Source organism: Impatiens glandulifera, chromosome 7 (assembly GCF_907164915.1).
Source record: "Impatiens glandulifera chromosome 7, dImpGla2.1, whole genome shotgun sequence".
Classification (NCBI taxonomy): Eukaryota; Viridiplantae; Streptophyta; class Magnoliopsida; order Ericales; family Balsaminaceae; genus Impatiens; species Impatiens glandulifera.
In genome coordinates this window covers 11,257,748-11,273,509 of record NC_061868.1, presented here as the reverse complement: position 1 = coordinate 11,273,509, position 15,762 = coordinate 11,257,748, and the positions used below count along the sequence as shown (strand labels likewise).

General features: G+C 32.1%; 1 protein-coding gene across 1 annotated transcript; it reads right to left on the bottom strand.

Annotated features, from left to right (window-relative positions):
- Positions 1-392: 392 nt before the first annotated feature.
- Positions 393-15,459, bottom strand: LOC124946324 (receptor-like protein 56). Its single transcript, XM_047486884.1, has 9 exons — positions 15,031-15,459; positions 4,568-4,871; positions 4,335-4,484; positions 3,785-3,943; positions 3,519-3,692; positions 3,296-3,358; positions 2,842-2,997; positions 2,646-2,720; positions 393-2,488 (listed from the first exon to the last, which is right to left on the bottom strand). Exons 1-9 carry the CDS (start codon positions 15,457-15,459, stop codon positions 393-395), a joined length of 3,606 nt encoding a protein of 1,201 aa, XP_047342840.1.
- Between the last annotated feature and the right edge of the window lie 303 nt (positions 15,460-15,762).

The following is a 15,762-nucleotide window of genomic DNA, read 5'->3' as shown; positions in this document are numbered from 1 at the left end:
TTAAATGTAAATTAAAAATCAAGTTAAAATATTTTTTTCTGAGATGATTATTTTCCCGAAAAAAAATTAATTATTATTTTATTTCTTTTCTTTTCTCTGCACATACTTGCAAAAATCTATTGAACATTGTTAATTTTTTGAAAAAGAAAAATTATTTTTGTTTTTTTCCTCCTTTATATGCAACAACTAAGTAGTGATCTTGTTTTGCTTATAAATTTTTTTGTATAAATTATTTATCTTTTACATTTTCAAAATTTCTTTGAAACTTTTCAATTCAATCATTAATTTGGGATTAGAAATTACAATGTAAGATATTAAAGGTAAACTCTAATTTAAAATAATAAACTCTAAATAAATAAGTCAAAAAATATATTATTCTTAAAAGTACAAGATCATATTTGAACTCTAAAACACTTATATAAGGTATTAGATAGGAAAGAGTAAGAGGAAAACAATATCTTATCTATCAAATTAAACCACATATCACGCCAACGGGCATTGATCCAAAGCACGGCGAAAAATCCGAAAATGCAAACAATATAGGATCCCATAAAGCTTGCAAAGAAAGCCTCTATGTTAATTGTATACCATGCTTCATCACCATCATCATCATCATCATCGTTCTTAACCTGGTTATTGACCTGAACTTTACAATCTTTCTTCAATGGAGGTCCGCAGAGGAATGGGTTACCTACATAACTGTTTCCTTCAAAAGTTGCAAATTGACCCATTTCTGGAAGTCTTCCCGATAGATTATTATACGCTACGGAAAATGTCCCCAAACGATTCAGATTCGTCAGCTTCGATGGAATTTCTCCGGTAAGATTGTTGTGAGAAAGATCTAAACTTTCAATCTGCATTAGGTTTGAAAGGTTTTGAGGAATGTGTCCCCTTAACCAATTGCGTGACAGGTTGAGTGCACGAATATGAATTAAATTTCCAAGTACATCTGGAATTTCTCCTTCCAAGTTGTTAGAAGATAGATCCAATCCAGACATCAATTCCAATGGTTTTCCAATATAGGTATCAACCCTATTCTTAGTGAAAATCACCACATTAGCCATATAACGAAAAGTAAGTTGTAAGTTGTGATCTTGCAATTTTATCAGAGAAGATCCTAAGGTATATACATCTCTCAAATCATTTATCACTACCCCAAAATTGATATTCCCAAAGCATGTAGGAATAGATCCTGAGAAAAAGTTGTGGGACAAATCTAACCAATTTAAGTTTTCCAATTGGCATAACTGATGTGGAATGGCTCCATTGAATTGATTTCCTCTCAAAGATAATATCTGTATGTTAGAGAGACCAGTAATGAGATCAGGTGGGATCAAGCCAGAGAAGAGGTTCTCTCCAATGTCCAATGTCTTGAGACTTGACGAATTCAAAATAGCTTCAGGAACCATTCCTGTGAACTTATTCCCATACAGGTTCAGGTGCTTCAAGTCTTTAAAGCCTGAACAAGAGGGTAATTCTCCCGTGAAAGAGTTATATGAAATGTCCAGAAAACTCTTTGCAACTAGTTCGCATGAAAATGGTCCAGAAAATGAATTGTTTCGCATGAGAATTGCGTCGATGGAATTATCAGTAGAAATCGGAATATGACCTGACATTTTGTTGTGGCTAATGTCAATGAAGATCAGATTTGTTCCTATACTCCAATTGAAGTTAGAGAAGCCACTCAAATGGTTACTTGATAGATCCAAGACCTGTAATGAGTGTATTGACATAATTTCAATTGGAACTTCACCAACCAAGTTATTATTGGACATGGTCAATCTGCCCAAAGAACTCATGTTACCTAATGAACGAGGGATATCACCATCAAAAGCATTAAAGGATATGTCCATGTTTATGGTTAGAGGAAGTAACTGCCCTATATTGTCTTGAATATGACCCTTCAACTCATTGTTGGAAATATCCAATTCTTTGATCTCACTCTTAGTTTCTGGTAGATAAAGAGATCCACCAAAATTATTATCCTGCAAGTATAATAACTGGATCCTTGTATTGTTTACCAGTAACCAATTGGGAAAGGATCCTCCTAATCTGTTGTGAGAGAGATCAAGGGTTAAAAGATTCTTTTGGTAAAGAAGGAACTTTGGGAAGGTACCGCCGGATAATATGTTCAAGCTGCAATTTGACAACACAAGAGTCTTCAATTGGAACTTAGGAACCCATTCAGCTTGCTCTGTTTCTACCACTAACTTATCATTGTTGTTACTGATTAGAACCTCCTCAAGTTTAGAGAAATTGGCGAATACATTAAACAAGAAAGTTCCTTGGAAACTGTTATACCCCAAACCAATATATTCCAACAAATTGAGATCTCTGAACATGGATGAAGGTAAGTTTCCACTCAACTGATTGTGAGAAAGATCCAAACGCCTCAAATATGACAACTCTTTTAGGCAGGATGGAATGCCCCCTTCGAATAGATTACGACTTAGATCCAACTCTTTAAGTTTCTTCATTTTACATATACCTGAAAATAAAATATGACAATAATTATAACGATTTGGGTACCCTTATACTAAATGTTTTCCTAAACTTTATCAAGAGTCATGAGTAATGATGTTCAATAATATGAAGAAAAATCTATAACATAATACATGAAATGTGAATGTGCAATAATTACTTACTTTGAGCTGGTATAGTTCCATTTAATCCACAACCAGCAATGTTTAGAATTTCCAAATGATCAAATCCATTTAAATCTGCATGATCAATATATAAGTATTAAAGACTGCCTACTTGGAGTTAAATCAAACATATTTATTTTCCTGAAGCAAGTAGCTATGCCTTTAGAATTCAATGACTGAATAAATACATACATACCTGGATTAGTGAATGGGCCTTGAAATAAATTGAGGCTTAGGTTGAGAAATTGAAGAGATGGTAAGGCACGAAGTTCCATTAGCACATCCTTCTTTAAATGGTTGTTACTTAAATCAAGATTCATAAGCTTGCCCATCTTAGATAATGATTTGACATCTGATTATCAATACATAAGAAAGGAATGGTTATCAAATGTGAGAGGCATTCAATTTTAATATTTGTATAGTAGTTTATTCGAGTCGGATTCAAGAAATATTTTTTTTTTGAATTAAAGGAGAACTAGCATGACACCCCACGGTCATGACTTAAACTAAAGCGCTTTCCAGATAGAATCAAACCCGTGACTTTTTGATTTCTTAAGTCGACTCTTATCACTGGACTACCTTGGTGGGTTGATTCACATAACTATAATTATTTTTTTTTATTTAGTCAATAAATAAGTTTAATTGCTTACCTTTGGTTGTTAGGCCACAAAATGACATACTCAAAACTTGCAACTGCTGTAGTCCTTCTAAGCCTATAAGAAATAATATATATAACATAGAAATTCATCATCGACAACATATGTCACATTCAAATAAAAATGGAACAAATTAATTAAGTGAAGTGTTAACAATTAGAGATCTTTTACAAATAATTAAGTAAGACATGTATATATATACTATTACCTTAATTACCTTTAGTAAGAGAAGAAGAATCTCCTTGAGGATAATTTTTGTCTAGAGAAAGACTCTTGAAGGATGGTAATGAACCCAAGCAAGACATGTTAATTTTAATTTGTCCATTGTACATGTTATTGTCGGCTAGAGACAGCTCTTCTAAATTTCTCAAACCCAACAAAGCTTCACAGTCTGCATGCATGTATGTGAATTTATTGTTCATTAAATCAAATTATTTATCCAAATTAATTCAAAATACAATAAAACATGACTTAATTAGTTACCTTGAGAGGAAAAATGATCCCTCAATAAATTATTTCTTGTGAGATCAAGCAGCTTGAGTGATTTAATTGTACTCAAAGATGGTAAAACACTTGTATCCAACTCCATATCCTTAATATACAGATTCTTCAATTGTTTTAGAACAGACAACTTCTCAAACCCTGTGTATAGATTTCAAATATTTAATTAACTCTCATTATTTATATCTTAACTAAAAACCATGTATATATAGACTCATAATTTAATGATAGAGTATAAGACAATTATGTCTATATATCATTAGTATGTAATTATAAATATGTTTGGTAATATGTATGGGAAATTATTTTGCTTATAGCCATTTCTATATAAGAGCGAAAATACAAATAATTTTTGAAAAAGTGAACCAATTTTTATTAAGAAATCCATAATTATTTAAGAAAAAGGTTCCAATTAGAAGCATATATATTTTATTCATTAAATTTATATGTTGCTTAAGGTTATTCAATATATATCCAAATTTTAAACAAAAACACAGCAGCAATAAAGAAGAAGAAAAATAATTATAGTTACCTTGAGAGGAAAGACTGTCTTTGAATTTAGAATTATAAGAGAGATCAAGCACCTTTAGCGATTTAATTGTACTTAAAGATGACAAAACACTAGCATCAAGTTGATTACCGCTTATATCCAGATTCTCCAATTGCGATAATTTCTCAAATCCTATACATATAAGAATTATCTAATTAAGATCAATATGTATTCATTAGTATTAAGGTTTACAATTAATAATTGCTATGTATTACCTCCACTTGATCCAATGATATCTTGAGCAGTACTACTAGTACTCCAATTAGTCGTTTTTAAGTTGTTATTTTGGTTGAAACCGTAGATGTAGTCGAGTGATAGCTTTAAGACGTGGCCAGTGACTGGATCACAAGTGACCCTTTCCCAGTCACAACAATCGACACCGGTTTGATCATCTACCCATGAAGGTAAGAAGGAGCTATTGAAATATTGATTCATCCTGGATCCCAGCTTAGCTTTGAGCTGCAGGAGACCCTTTCTCTCCTCCACAATGCAACCATGTCGCCCATTGATCTTATCTCCCTTCATCATTACATGAATAGTTATAATAATTACTATCCAAAAACCACTGGTATATTTCACCATCTTCGATCTAGATCTCTCTTCTTCCTTCTTCCTATATTAATTGATCATTTCATATAAATTATAAGTTTCCTTAAGCCAGAAGACCAAGTCAAGTTAATTTGCATATTAAAGTTTTCCCTCTCACGTCACTATTTTCTTCTATGGTTTTTATAGATTAAATTAAGAATGATAAAAAAAAATTATTAAGAAAGTGATAAAGAAATAAATTTGGGAAAGATAATGACTTGATTTTACATCATTAATAGTAAAAAAGAAGGTTTGGAGTAAAGCGTAAAGAGATTTTTTTTTAATTTAATCAGATTTCATATTATTTCCTATTTCAAAGTTTATCGTCATTCCATTTCTTTTATTAATAACAAAATATAATTATCTTATTTATAATCAAACTAAATATCATAAATATAATCAACTAAATAAAAATAAGAAAAGTAATAAAAATAAAAATAAAAATAAAAATAATAGTAAGAGGAAGAGAAAGTATAAGAATGCAAATTGTATTACTCTATTAATTATTAGAGCTGGTTTGATTTTCATTATTTGATATTTTCTTTTTGGAGTTTTGTCCAAAAAATAAAAAATAAAACTTGTTTAATAAAAAAAAGTAAGTTTATTTTGGTTTTTAGTTGGTTCAATTATTAAAATATTTTTTATATTTAAAATTTAATAAAAAGTAGAAATATTATTGTAATTTAATTTTGGATCGAATGATTATATTAATAGTGAGATTATTATTATTATTTTTTTTATAAAACTGAATAAAATCCTTACAAAAGCCATATAAACTAGTTCTAAAATTCAAATCTTCCCACTACAATCTGCTGGTCAAATTTCCAACTATAACCTGCTCGGTTTTGAATTTCAATTATTTAATGCAATAAGTTTATTAGTTTGACTTTAACGTCGGATTTTGAAATTTGAATAGTTGTTTTAGGAAAATAAATATAATGAAAATCAGTCTAAATTCATACAATTTCATATAATATTTGTAAGAAACTTGTTCGATTTATTTATTTTTATAAAATTTAACCATAATCAAACACCATCTTATTATCTTTAATAAATCAATACTTAATTAATTAATTAAGATATCTTATATATTATAAAAAATATATCTTTTAATTATTTATTAATATATTTAATTAAGTCTTCTTACACAATAAATAAATAAATAAATAAATATATATATATATATATATATTCTCAAAATTACAGCATTTTACTATTTTTTAAATAAATCCAAATGGAACCTCTGTTTTTATAAATTACTAAAGACATCCCAATCCAAATAGACTTTAAATAATCACAATACAAAATTATTTCGTTATAGTCAAATTGTTACTAGAACTTAGAATTGTCATTGGTCTTATTCATTGACCAGAATAAAACAATGAGATGTACAAATATAAAATAATAATAAATGTTTGTCTTTATATACAAATCAACATATTAATACTAAAAAAAAGTTAACACTATTATTGTTTACATATATAATTACCTTTTAAAATAAAGTTTAATATTTTTAATAAATAAAGGAAAATAGAGTTTTTATAAATTACTAAAGACATCCCAATCCAAAAGACTTTAAATAATCACACAAACAATTACAAAATTATAATTTTTTCTTAAATTCGGTATAGTCAAATTGTTACTAGAACTTAGAATTGTCCTTGTTCTTATTCATTGATTAGAATAAAACAATGAGATGTACAAATATAAAATAATATTATATATTATATAATTAATTGTCTTTATATTCAAGTAATCATCCAAATCAACATATTAATATTAAAAAAAATTAACACTATTATTTTTACATAATTATCTTTAAAATAAAGTTTAATATTTTTAATAATTAAAAGAAAATAATAAAAAAAGAAAAGAAATTATGATATTGTGAAAGTAATATTTAAAATTAATTTACAAAACAAATATTCATCATTTGAAATAATAATAATAATATTTATATGATAAATATATGTCAAAATTCAATTTTATTTTGTAAAATTAACCGCTTCAAACTTTATGGCGAGGCAACCTGCAAATTAATAACCCGAATCGATAATTATAACAAAAATGGGTTGTGCTATATGTTGCGAGCACACAATGATTTGAGAAAACTGTTATATATATATATATATATTAAATTATATAAATGCATATATTTTATAAAACTTATGGATGATTTTAAAATATAAAGTTTTATTTATTTAATTGGTTAAAATGCTATACTATACGGTTAGATTACAAATTCAAAATTTCGTTTTATTTATAAAATTTAAACACTTAAAATTTAACAAAAATGAATCTAAGTTATCCAATGATATGAGAAAACTATATATATATATATATATATATATATATATATATATATATATATATTAATTATATTTTTATAATTTAATCGTTTCAAATTTGGTAAGCTTACCATGTCAACTTGTAAATAACAATAATAACAATTCGACTCGTTATTCTAACAAAAACTGTGTTTATATTATAGAATTTGTTCATTTTATCCTATGCAAAATTTTTATTTAATGGAAAGAGAAATCTTTATACAATGCCTCAAAATATTTTATTCTCAGAAAAACAATAAATTAGAAGGTTAATTATAATTTAATGTAAAAACAAAATTCTGAAAATATATGTATTTTGGATAATTGAACCTATATTATTTTACAATTTAGGTTTACATAAAGCTTTTTTTTTTTATAATTGAAGTTATTTTAAATATATAAAGAGTTTGTTTCTTTCAAATATTTAATAAATTTTTAACAATAAATTAAAACTAATCTAAATTAGGTGGGTATAATTCAATATTTAGTATTTTTTTATGTTAATAAAGATTAGGTCCATATTTTGATAGTTTTTTTATATGATTTGATTTTTTTGAGTATAATAGAGAAACAAAATATAATATGGGGTTGGAAAATTGATGAATGTTTTCATGAATTAAATTAAGGGTTTATAAATTGAGAAATACGGAGTTGGGGGGAATTGTCATTGGAATAGTGTGTTCAGATTGATTATAAGTTTCTTTTTTGCTTTTTTATGGTTTAAAATTTTCATTTGTTTTAAATTGATTATGTTTTAATATTTAGGATTAGAGTTTTGAACTTATATGTCTCCCACATTGGTTTAGAGACACGTTTACTACACTATTGGTTAACACACATTTATGACATTATTGGTTAATTAATGACATGACCCGGGAAATTTGATGAAATGGCCCCATAACAGGGGAAATTCCAAAAAGGGCCCGTGCCTACTAATGTTGGCAAAAAGGGCCCTTTTGCCCTGCGAAATGTCAGAAATACCCCTCGGGCGCCAGATTTTACGCTCATTGACGCGAATCACCAATCATGCGATTTAATCTAAATCGCGTGAGTTCATCAACGCGATTTAGATGAAACGCGTGATTGGCAATTCGCGTTTTTAAATGTACGTGAATTACCTTCCACGCGTTTCATCTAAATCGCGTTGATGAACTCACGCGATTTAGATGAAACGTGTGCATGGTAATTCGCGTCTTTAGTCTTATATATAATTTTCCGGCCCTAATTTAAAACAAAACCTCCCCGATTCTCCCTCCCACTCCGACTGCGGCCGACTTTCCATTCCCACATCCATCAAGATCATCGTTCCTCAACATCAGCGTTCCTCAACATCATCGGGATCCTTCCAACATCATCGTTCTTCAACATCATCAGGTCAGTTTAGGGCTTAAGGTTTAGACTTAGGTTTTGATGTATATTTACCGTTTATATTCATGGATATGGATGTATTTAGGTTTAGGGTTTGGTTTTGATGTATATTATGTCGTTTCCTATATATATTGATGTATTTAGGTTTAGGGTTAGGTTTTGATGTATATTATACCGTTTATATTCATGGATATTAGTGTATTTAGGGTTAAAGGTTTGGTTTTGATGTATATTATGCCGTTTCCTATGTATATCGAAGTATTTGGGTTTATGGTTAGGTTTCGATGTATATTCTGCCATTTATATGGATGTATTTAGGTTTAGGGTTTGGTTTTGATGTATATTATGCCGTTTATAATGGATATTGATGTATTTAGGTTTAGGGTTAGGTTTCGATGTATATTTTGCCATTTATATTGATAGATATTATAGTATTTATGTTTAGGGTTAGGTTTCGATGTATATTCTGCCATTTATATTCATGGATATTGTTGTATTTAGGGTTTAAAGTTTGGTTTTGATGTATATTATGCCGTTTCATATATACTGATTGATTGTTGGTTTTCCTATATATACTGATTGATTGTTGATTTTCAATTACATGAATATTGTATGGTTAGCTATTGATGTATATTCTGCTGTTTATAATGATGGATATTGTAGTATTTAGATCAGGAGCTGCCGCTGTGGTTTTCTCAGTTCGTTCAACAAAATGGTATGTAATAAAATGGTTGTTAATAAAATAGTTTTCTCAGTTCGTTCAACTCCTTTTTTTTATAATATGCATGCAACAAACACTGTTATGACCTTATGTCCCAATCAATTATCACCTGAAAATAATGTATGTTCTATTCTCTCTACTATGTCCATATTAACTAGTTTTGTATGTAATAACCATTATATTATTGTTTTACATAGTTGTTGATAGTTGAATTTGCTCGCACTTTTGGTGCAAGGGTGTCTCCGAAGTGGAGAGAAGATGTAACCCATGTTATTGCTTACACTGATTCCAATGGTGCATGCGGCCGAACTCAAAAAGTATTGAAGGCAATTCTGAACGGGAAATGGGTCCTTACTATTGATTGTGAGTCTCTGTTAACACGATTATTTTCATACATATGTCTATTAAATTAATTTAAAAATTGTTTTGTTTAGGGATAAAATCATCATTGAAAACCCAAAACTGTGTTGATGAGGAACCTTATGAGGTTAAACATGATAATCTTGGAGCCCAAGGTGGTCCTAGAAAAGGCAGACTTCTGTTGTTGAATAATGTGAGTTTGGTCTTATTCCTCCTATCTGTACTTTTTCTTATTTTGCATGATAACTGAAATTATCTTCTTTGTTGGTTTTTCAGCGTTCGAAACTGTTCGACGGTTATATTTTTATATTTATAGGGAATTTCAACACACTTTACAAACAGGATCTCATTGAGTTAATAGTTGCTGGAGGTGGTAGTATTAAAGAATCGGATAATCCAGATTATCCATTTGCTGAGCCAAGGGATGCGAAAACTATAATAGTATATTTCGAGATAGACAGCAGATATCGACCAATTGAAAAGGATTTTGATGTTCTCCCCGACAAATGGGCTTTTTGAGACAGCGGCTGCTATGTCATGCATATTGGATGAACATGTTGTTCCTCATACAAAGTTGCTTCAATCTGTTGCTGCTTGTGATTTGCAGCATTTGCTTACTTAATTTGGAGTTGTTTAGACTTATTGTTCTTCTATTTATGGGTTATTTATGATATTTATGGTTTATAACAATACTTAATTTGGATATTTATGATTTATGGTGGTTTATATTACTGAATATTCTTCTATTTATGGTTTATTACTTATGTTAACAATATCATAACTTATCCTCATAACTCACGCGTATTGTGTATAATCAAACAACAAGGAACAAGGAACAATGTTGTTATTCGCCACATAACTCAAACAAAAAGGAACAAGGAACAATGTTGTTATTCACGCATATTCGCCACATAACTCAAACAAGAAGGAACAAGGAACAATGTTGTTATTCACGCGTTTCATCTAAAACGCGTGCATAAACTCATGCGTTTTAGATGAAACGCGTGAATGCATTTCACCTTAAAACGCGTGAGTTTATTCACGCGTTTTAGATGAAACACGTGAATAACAATTCTCGTCTTTCATCGTATATAATATTTTTGTGCCCTAATTTATAACAAAACCACGAATCACTAATTTCCCCTTCTCTCTTCTCTCGCTTTCGCCACTCCGACTCGACCCTCCCCTGAAGAACTCGACCACGAGCAGCAGCAGCTGACGACTACGACGACACCACGAGACCCTGAAGAACTCGACCACGAGCAACAGCAACTGACCCACTACTCTTCGTTCTCAAAATGGGTATGTTTATTTAATATTTAAAATGCTATTCAAATAAAGTAAGGGTAATTTGTGGATGATTGAAATGATTTGATTCATGATGGGATAAGGTGTTATTTTGATTAAATCTAAATAACCCTTCCTCAAACGAGGCCTTGATTTGGGTATTAGCTTTGTTTTAGTTCTTAGAAAGTCTTATTGAGTTATTGTCTTGGAATTTGTTTATCAGTACGTTGTTTAAGTTCCACAGTTCTTATAGTTACTGGACCTTTTGTTTCTGTTTTCTGTATGTTAAGCTTCCTCTCCACTATCTTGTTCTGAATGGGAATCAATACTATCTTGTTATTCTAGTATTAAGGTTTAGGGTTTGCATGCTGGCATAGTGTAGCTGATTTCACTCAATACTATCTTGTTATTCTAGTATTGAGGTAGAGTTTACTGGTATGTTTCGTGGAGATACAATGTTCCAAGAATTAACCACAAGTTTGCTTCAATGGACCTATTGGATAGGGAGCTCTTATCACATTAGATTCATTGAAGCAAACTTATGGTAAAAAGTTGCGGCATTGGATTTCCTGAAACTCTACGAGCAAACTCTCCTCGGTTATGGTAATGTTGTTGAACTTTTTTCAATTCTTGTGATGTTGTTGAACTGTTTTCAATTCTTGTGATGTTGTTGAACTGTTTTCAATTGTAGCTCAAGTACTTGTACTTCTTTACTTTGATGGAGAGTGGAAAACTACGGATGATCTTACTCATTTTTCTGCAAAGTCAAACAGCGGTATGATTGTTCCCCAAAATTCTACTTATGCCCAATTAGTTGATCAAATTTATTCTGCTACCGATGTTGACAAATCTAGATATGATTTATTGCTTCAAGCCAAGTATAATGCTCCTGGCATGATTGCCAAATTTTCTTATATAACTGATATAAAAAAAGATGTGGATGTGGAGTTCTTTTTACATGAAGCAGTTTCAGTCCACAACCGCACTCCATTGTGTGTATCCTTAGTAGAGAAGTCACTACCAACTCAAGAAAGTGTAGCGGTTCCAAAAATTGATGACCCCGACGTCTTCCCGATGCAGCGTGAGGTTTTCTTTGAAAATGACATTGAAGATGAACATTTGCGTCTGAATGTGGGGGATGAGGCTGATGATGATTGGGTTTCTATTACCCAACCTAGCAGTTCTGATTGGGTTCCTAGTACCAATCCAAATCCAAGCGATTCTTGGGTTCCTAGTACACAACAAAACAATGTTGTTGTTCATACTCAACCAAGCTGCAGTGAATGGGTTGCTAGTAACATACCAAGTAGTGAAAATCCTATACATGAGGCAGTAAGTACCGGAATCGGATTGGAAGTCAGTTCTTTGTTTGAGAATAAAAAAGAACTTCAGCTGAGGTTATATAAATATGCCATGACTAATCATTTTGAATTCAAAGTGGTGAAGTCAAAAAAAGAACTTTGGGTTGTGAAATGTTTGGATAAGAATTGCAAGTGGAGACTGCGTGCTGTCAGAGTAAATTCCTCGGAAATGTTTGAGATTCGTAAATTCGTAAAAGATCATACATGTTCAATTGTGTCGAGGAAAGAGAATCAAAGGCCAGCACCAGCATGGGTGTTTGGGGAATGCATGAAGAGCAAGTACATGGACCATCACCATGACCACATGCCCAAGAAAATAATGGAAGACATACAGACTACTTATGGAATAAAGTTGTCTTATAATAAGGCTTGGCGGTCTAGAGAAAAGGCCCTAATAGCGTTGCGAGGAACTGTAGAAGATTCTTACGGTAAATTGCCATCATACCTGTACATGTTGGAGAAGAACAATCTGGGTACCATAACAGACATCCAGACGGATGAGCACGGTCATTTCAGGTATATGTTCATGTCCTTAGGCTGCTCAATTAGGGGTTTCAAAAACTGTTGTCGTCCAGTATTGTGCGTCGATGCCAGTTTTCTTAAGCACAAGGTTGGAGGTCAGCTATTGGTGGCGATAGCATTAGATGCGAATGAACAACTATATCCTGTTGCATTCGGCGTTGTTGATTCTGAAAATAACAACTCCTGGACTTATTTCATGCAAAAACTTAGAGATGCAATTGGATTGGTTGATGATCTCGTGTTTGTATCTGATAGACACCCAAGCATCGCCAATGCCTTGTGTGCTGTTTTTTCAGAAGCTGACCATGGTGCGTGCACATATCACATCAAGATGAATATTATGGCCAAATTCAAAACCGATCACTTCCACGCCGAGTTTGGTTTGGCTTCTCAAGCATACACAATCTTGAAGTTTAATCAGCATTTTGACAAGATCAATGCTAAGGACCCTCGTATTGCTATGTATTTGGCAGATATTGGGTTTGAGAGATGGAGTCGTGCATTTTTTCCGGGTAAACGATACAATCAAATGACAAGCAATTACTCTGAGAGCTTCAATAGTCAAAGTAGGGAAGCTAGAAAGTATCCCATATCAATCTTAGCTGATTATTTAAGATTCACATTACAAGATTGGTTTAACAGTCGAAGAGAAAAAGCTTCCAATCACAATGAACGTTTATCTTCTTATTATGAAAAGTTCTTACGTGATCAAGCTGAGAAGGCCAGATTATATAACGTTCATCCACTTAACCGTTTCGAGTTTTATGTCCATGACGGTGAATCTGATTATAAAGTTGACTTGAGAGGAATGAGTTGTAGTTGTAGGGTATTTGATGTATCTGGTCTTCCTTGCACTCATGCCCTGGCTGCTTCCCGTACCCATAGATTGGATGCCTATGAGTTCTGCTCAAGGTTTAGGGTTTACTTTACTTTATTTGCTATTGAATTTATCTAACTAACTTTATTTCTCACTCATGTTCAATTGTTATCTTTCAGGTATTACTCAAGTGAAATGTGGATCAATGCTTATGCGGAAACAATATATCCAGTTTGTCATGAAGAGTATTTGGATATTCCAGAACATATCAAGCAATGAGTGTGCCTTAAACCACCTGTTAAGGTTAAGAAAGGGCGACCTCAAACAAAGCGTAGGTCATCCCAATGTGAAATTCGTAAGGTACCGAGAAGATGTAGCTCATGTGGTGGTCAGGGTCACAACAGGGCAATATGCAAATCAGTAATGCCTGCACCCTCTACTGCAAGAGCTGCAAGAGCATCATCATCTCAGCCGCCATCATCTCAGCCACAAACATGAATATTGTCTGTGCAATTTTGAATATTGTATACTGATTATTGTTGTTGGTTTTCGAATATTGTATGCTGATTGATTGTTGTAGGTTTTCGAATATTGTATGCTGATTGAAAGTTGTATACAGATTGTATAATACATCCAGGTTGGCCATACAGTGAGTGACTCACGCATATATATTGCACAATGCTAATTCACGTGTATTGTAATATAATTCACGTGTATTGTAATATAATTCACGTGAGTCATATTGTAATACACGTGAATTTTATGATACCTATTACAACCACGTGAATTATATTACAATACACGTGAATTTTATGATACCTATTACAACATTCATGTCTGAAATGATGATGATAAACAATTACAATAATTCAGTGTTTACAAAACATGTTACAACAATAATTCAGTGTTTACAAAACAATATACAACAATAATTCAGTGTTTACAACTTCATGGCTCTAAAATCTGGTGGTACAACCTGACTGCCCACTTTTCTCTATATAATTGCATATTCTTTGATATGCAATTTTCTAGACCAAGTTTAGCAGTCAGGTACGTACTCTAAATACATTAATACAAAAACGCCACAGTCCCCACTCCATTCTGCTTTTGGTACTTCAGGGTGTGGGATTCTCTGAAATCTAAAAGTTTCATTTATCATGTTAGGATACCTGGCCATTTCAAGTTCAGACATTGCTTTATGAAGGAAGGGCGGCAACATCTCACAAATGGCTTTCATGTATTTTCCTAATTCTTCATCATTGAAATTTGTCTGATCGCAATCATAAACATCAATTCTCCATTCTTGCAATCGAATAACACACAATACCCAGTGTAGGTTGTTGAGGTTGAGGGGGAAGTAAATAACATCAACACTGCTCCAACCGGGCATATGTCTATCTTCTCTACCCCAGTAGTAGTGGTAAATGATTTGATCGAAAGTATGGCCATGTGGTTTTTCTGGATCAACCGAGTCAGCAACAAAATTGTCATAGTATGAAGTAATCAAAGGGCCAAACTGGCAATCTAAGATGGTGAAATCCGCCGGGTACGACTTAGGGTAGGCGAATGCTCTTGCTCTTAGCAGACAAATTGCTGCATTCATCTCTACATCAGTTAGCCATTTATTTAACCTCAGAATTGTAGTGAAAAACTTAAGGTCTCCAGTGCCATTAGAGAGTTGAACCTCTTTAAATGTAGCCCCTTTCGCAAATTCTTTCTTGAACTCTTTCCTCAATTGCTCATTACAAGTCGACATAGGATCGACAACAATCGTCTTCTTTCTTGGACGAGGGACGATGTAGGGACTAAGTACAGCTTTCGACGCCGTCCTCTTTCTCTTAAATAGGATGTGGGATGCATCGTCCAGTACCACCACATCCTCATCTATCCGCTTGTCCTCCTTCTTCTCTTCCTTCTTCTGCACAACGAAATGATCGTCCACCTTCTTCTGCACCACCCTCCTACCCCTATGCACCACCTTCCTACCCCTCTGCACCCCTTCCTACCCCTCTGCACAACGAAATCATCGTCCACCTACAAAGAAATCATTGAATTAGGC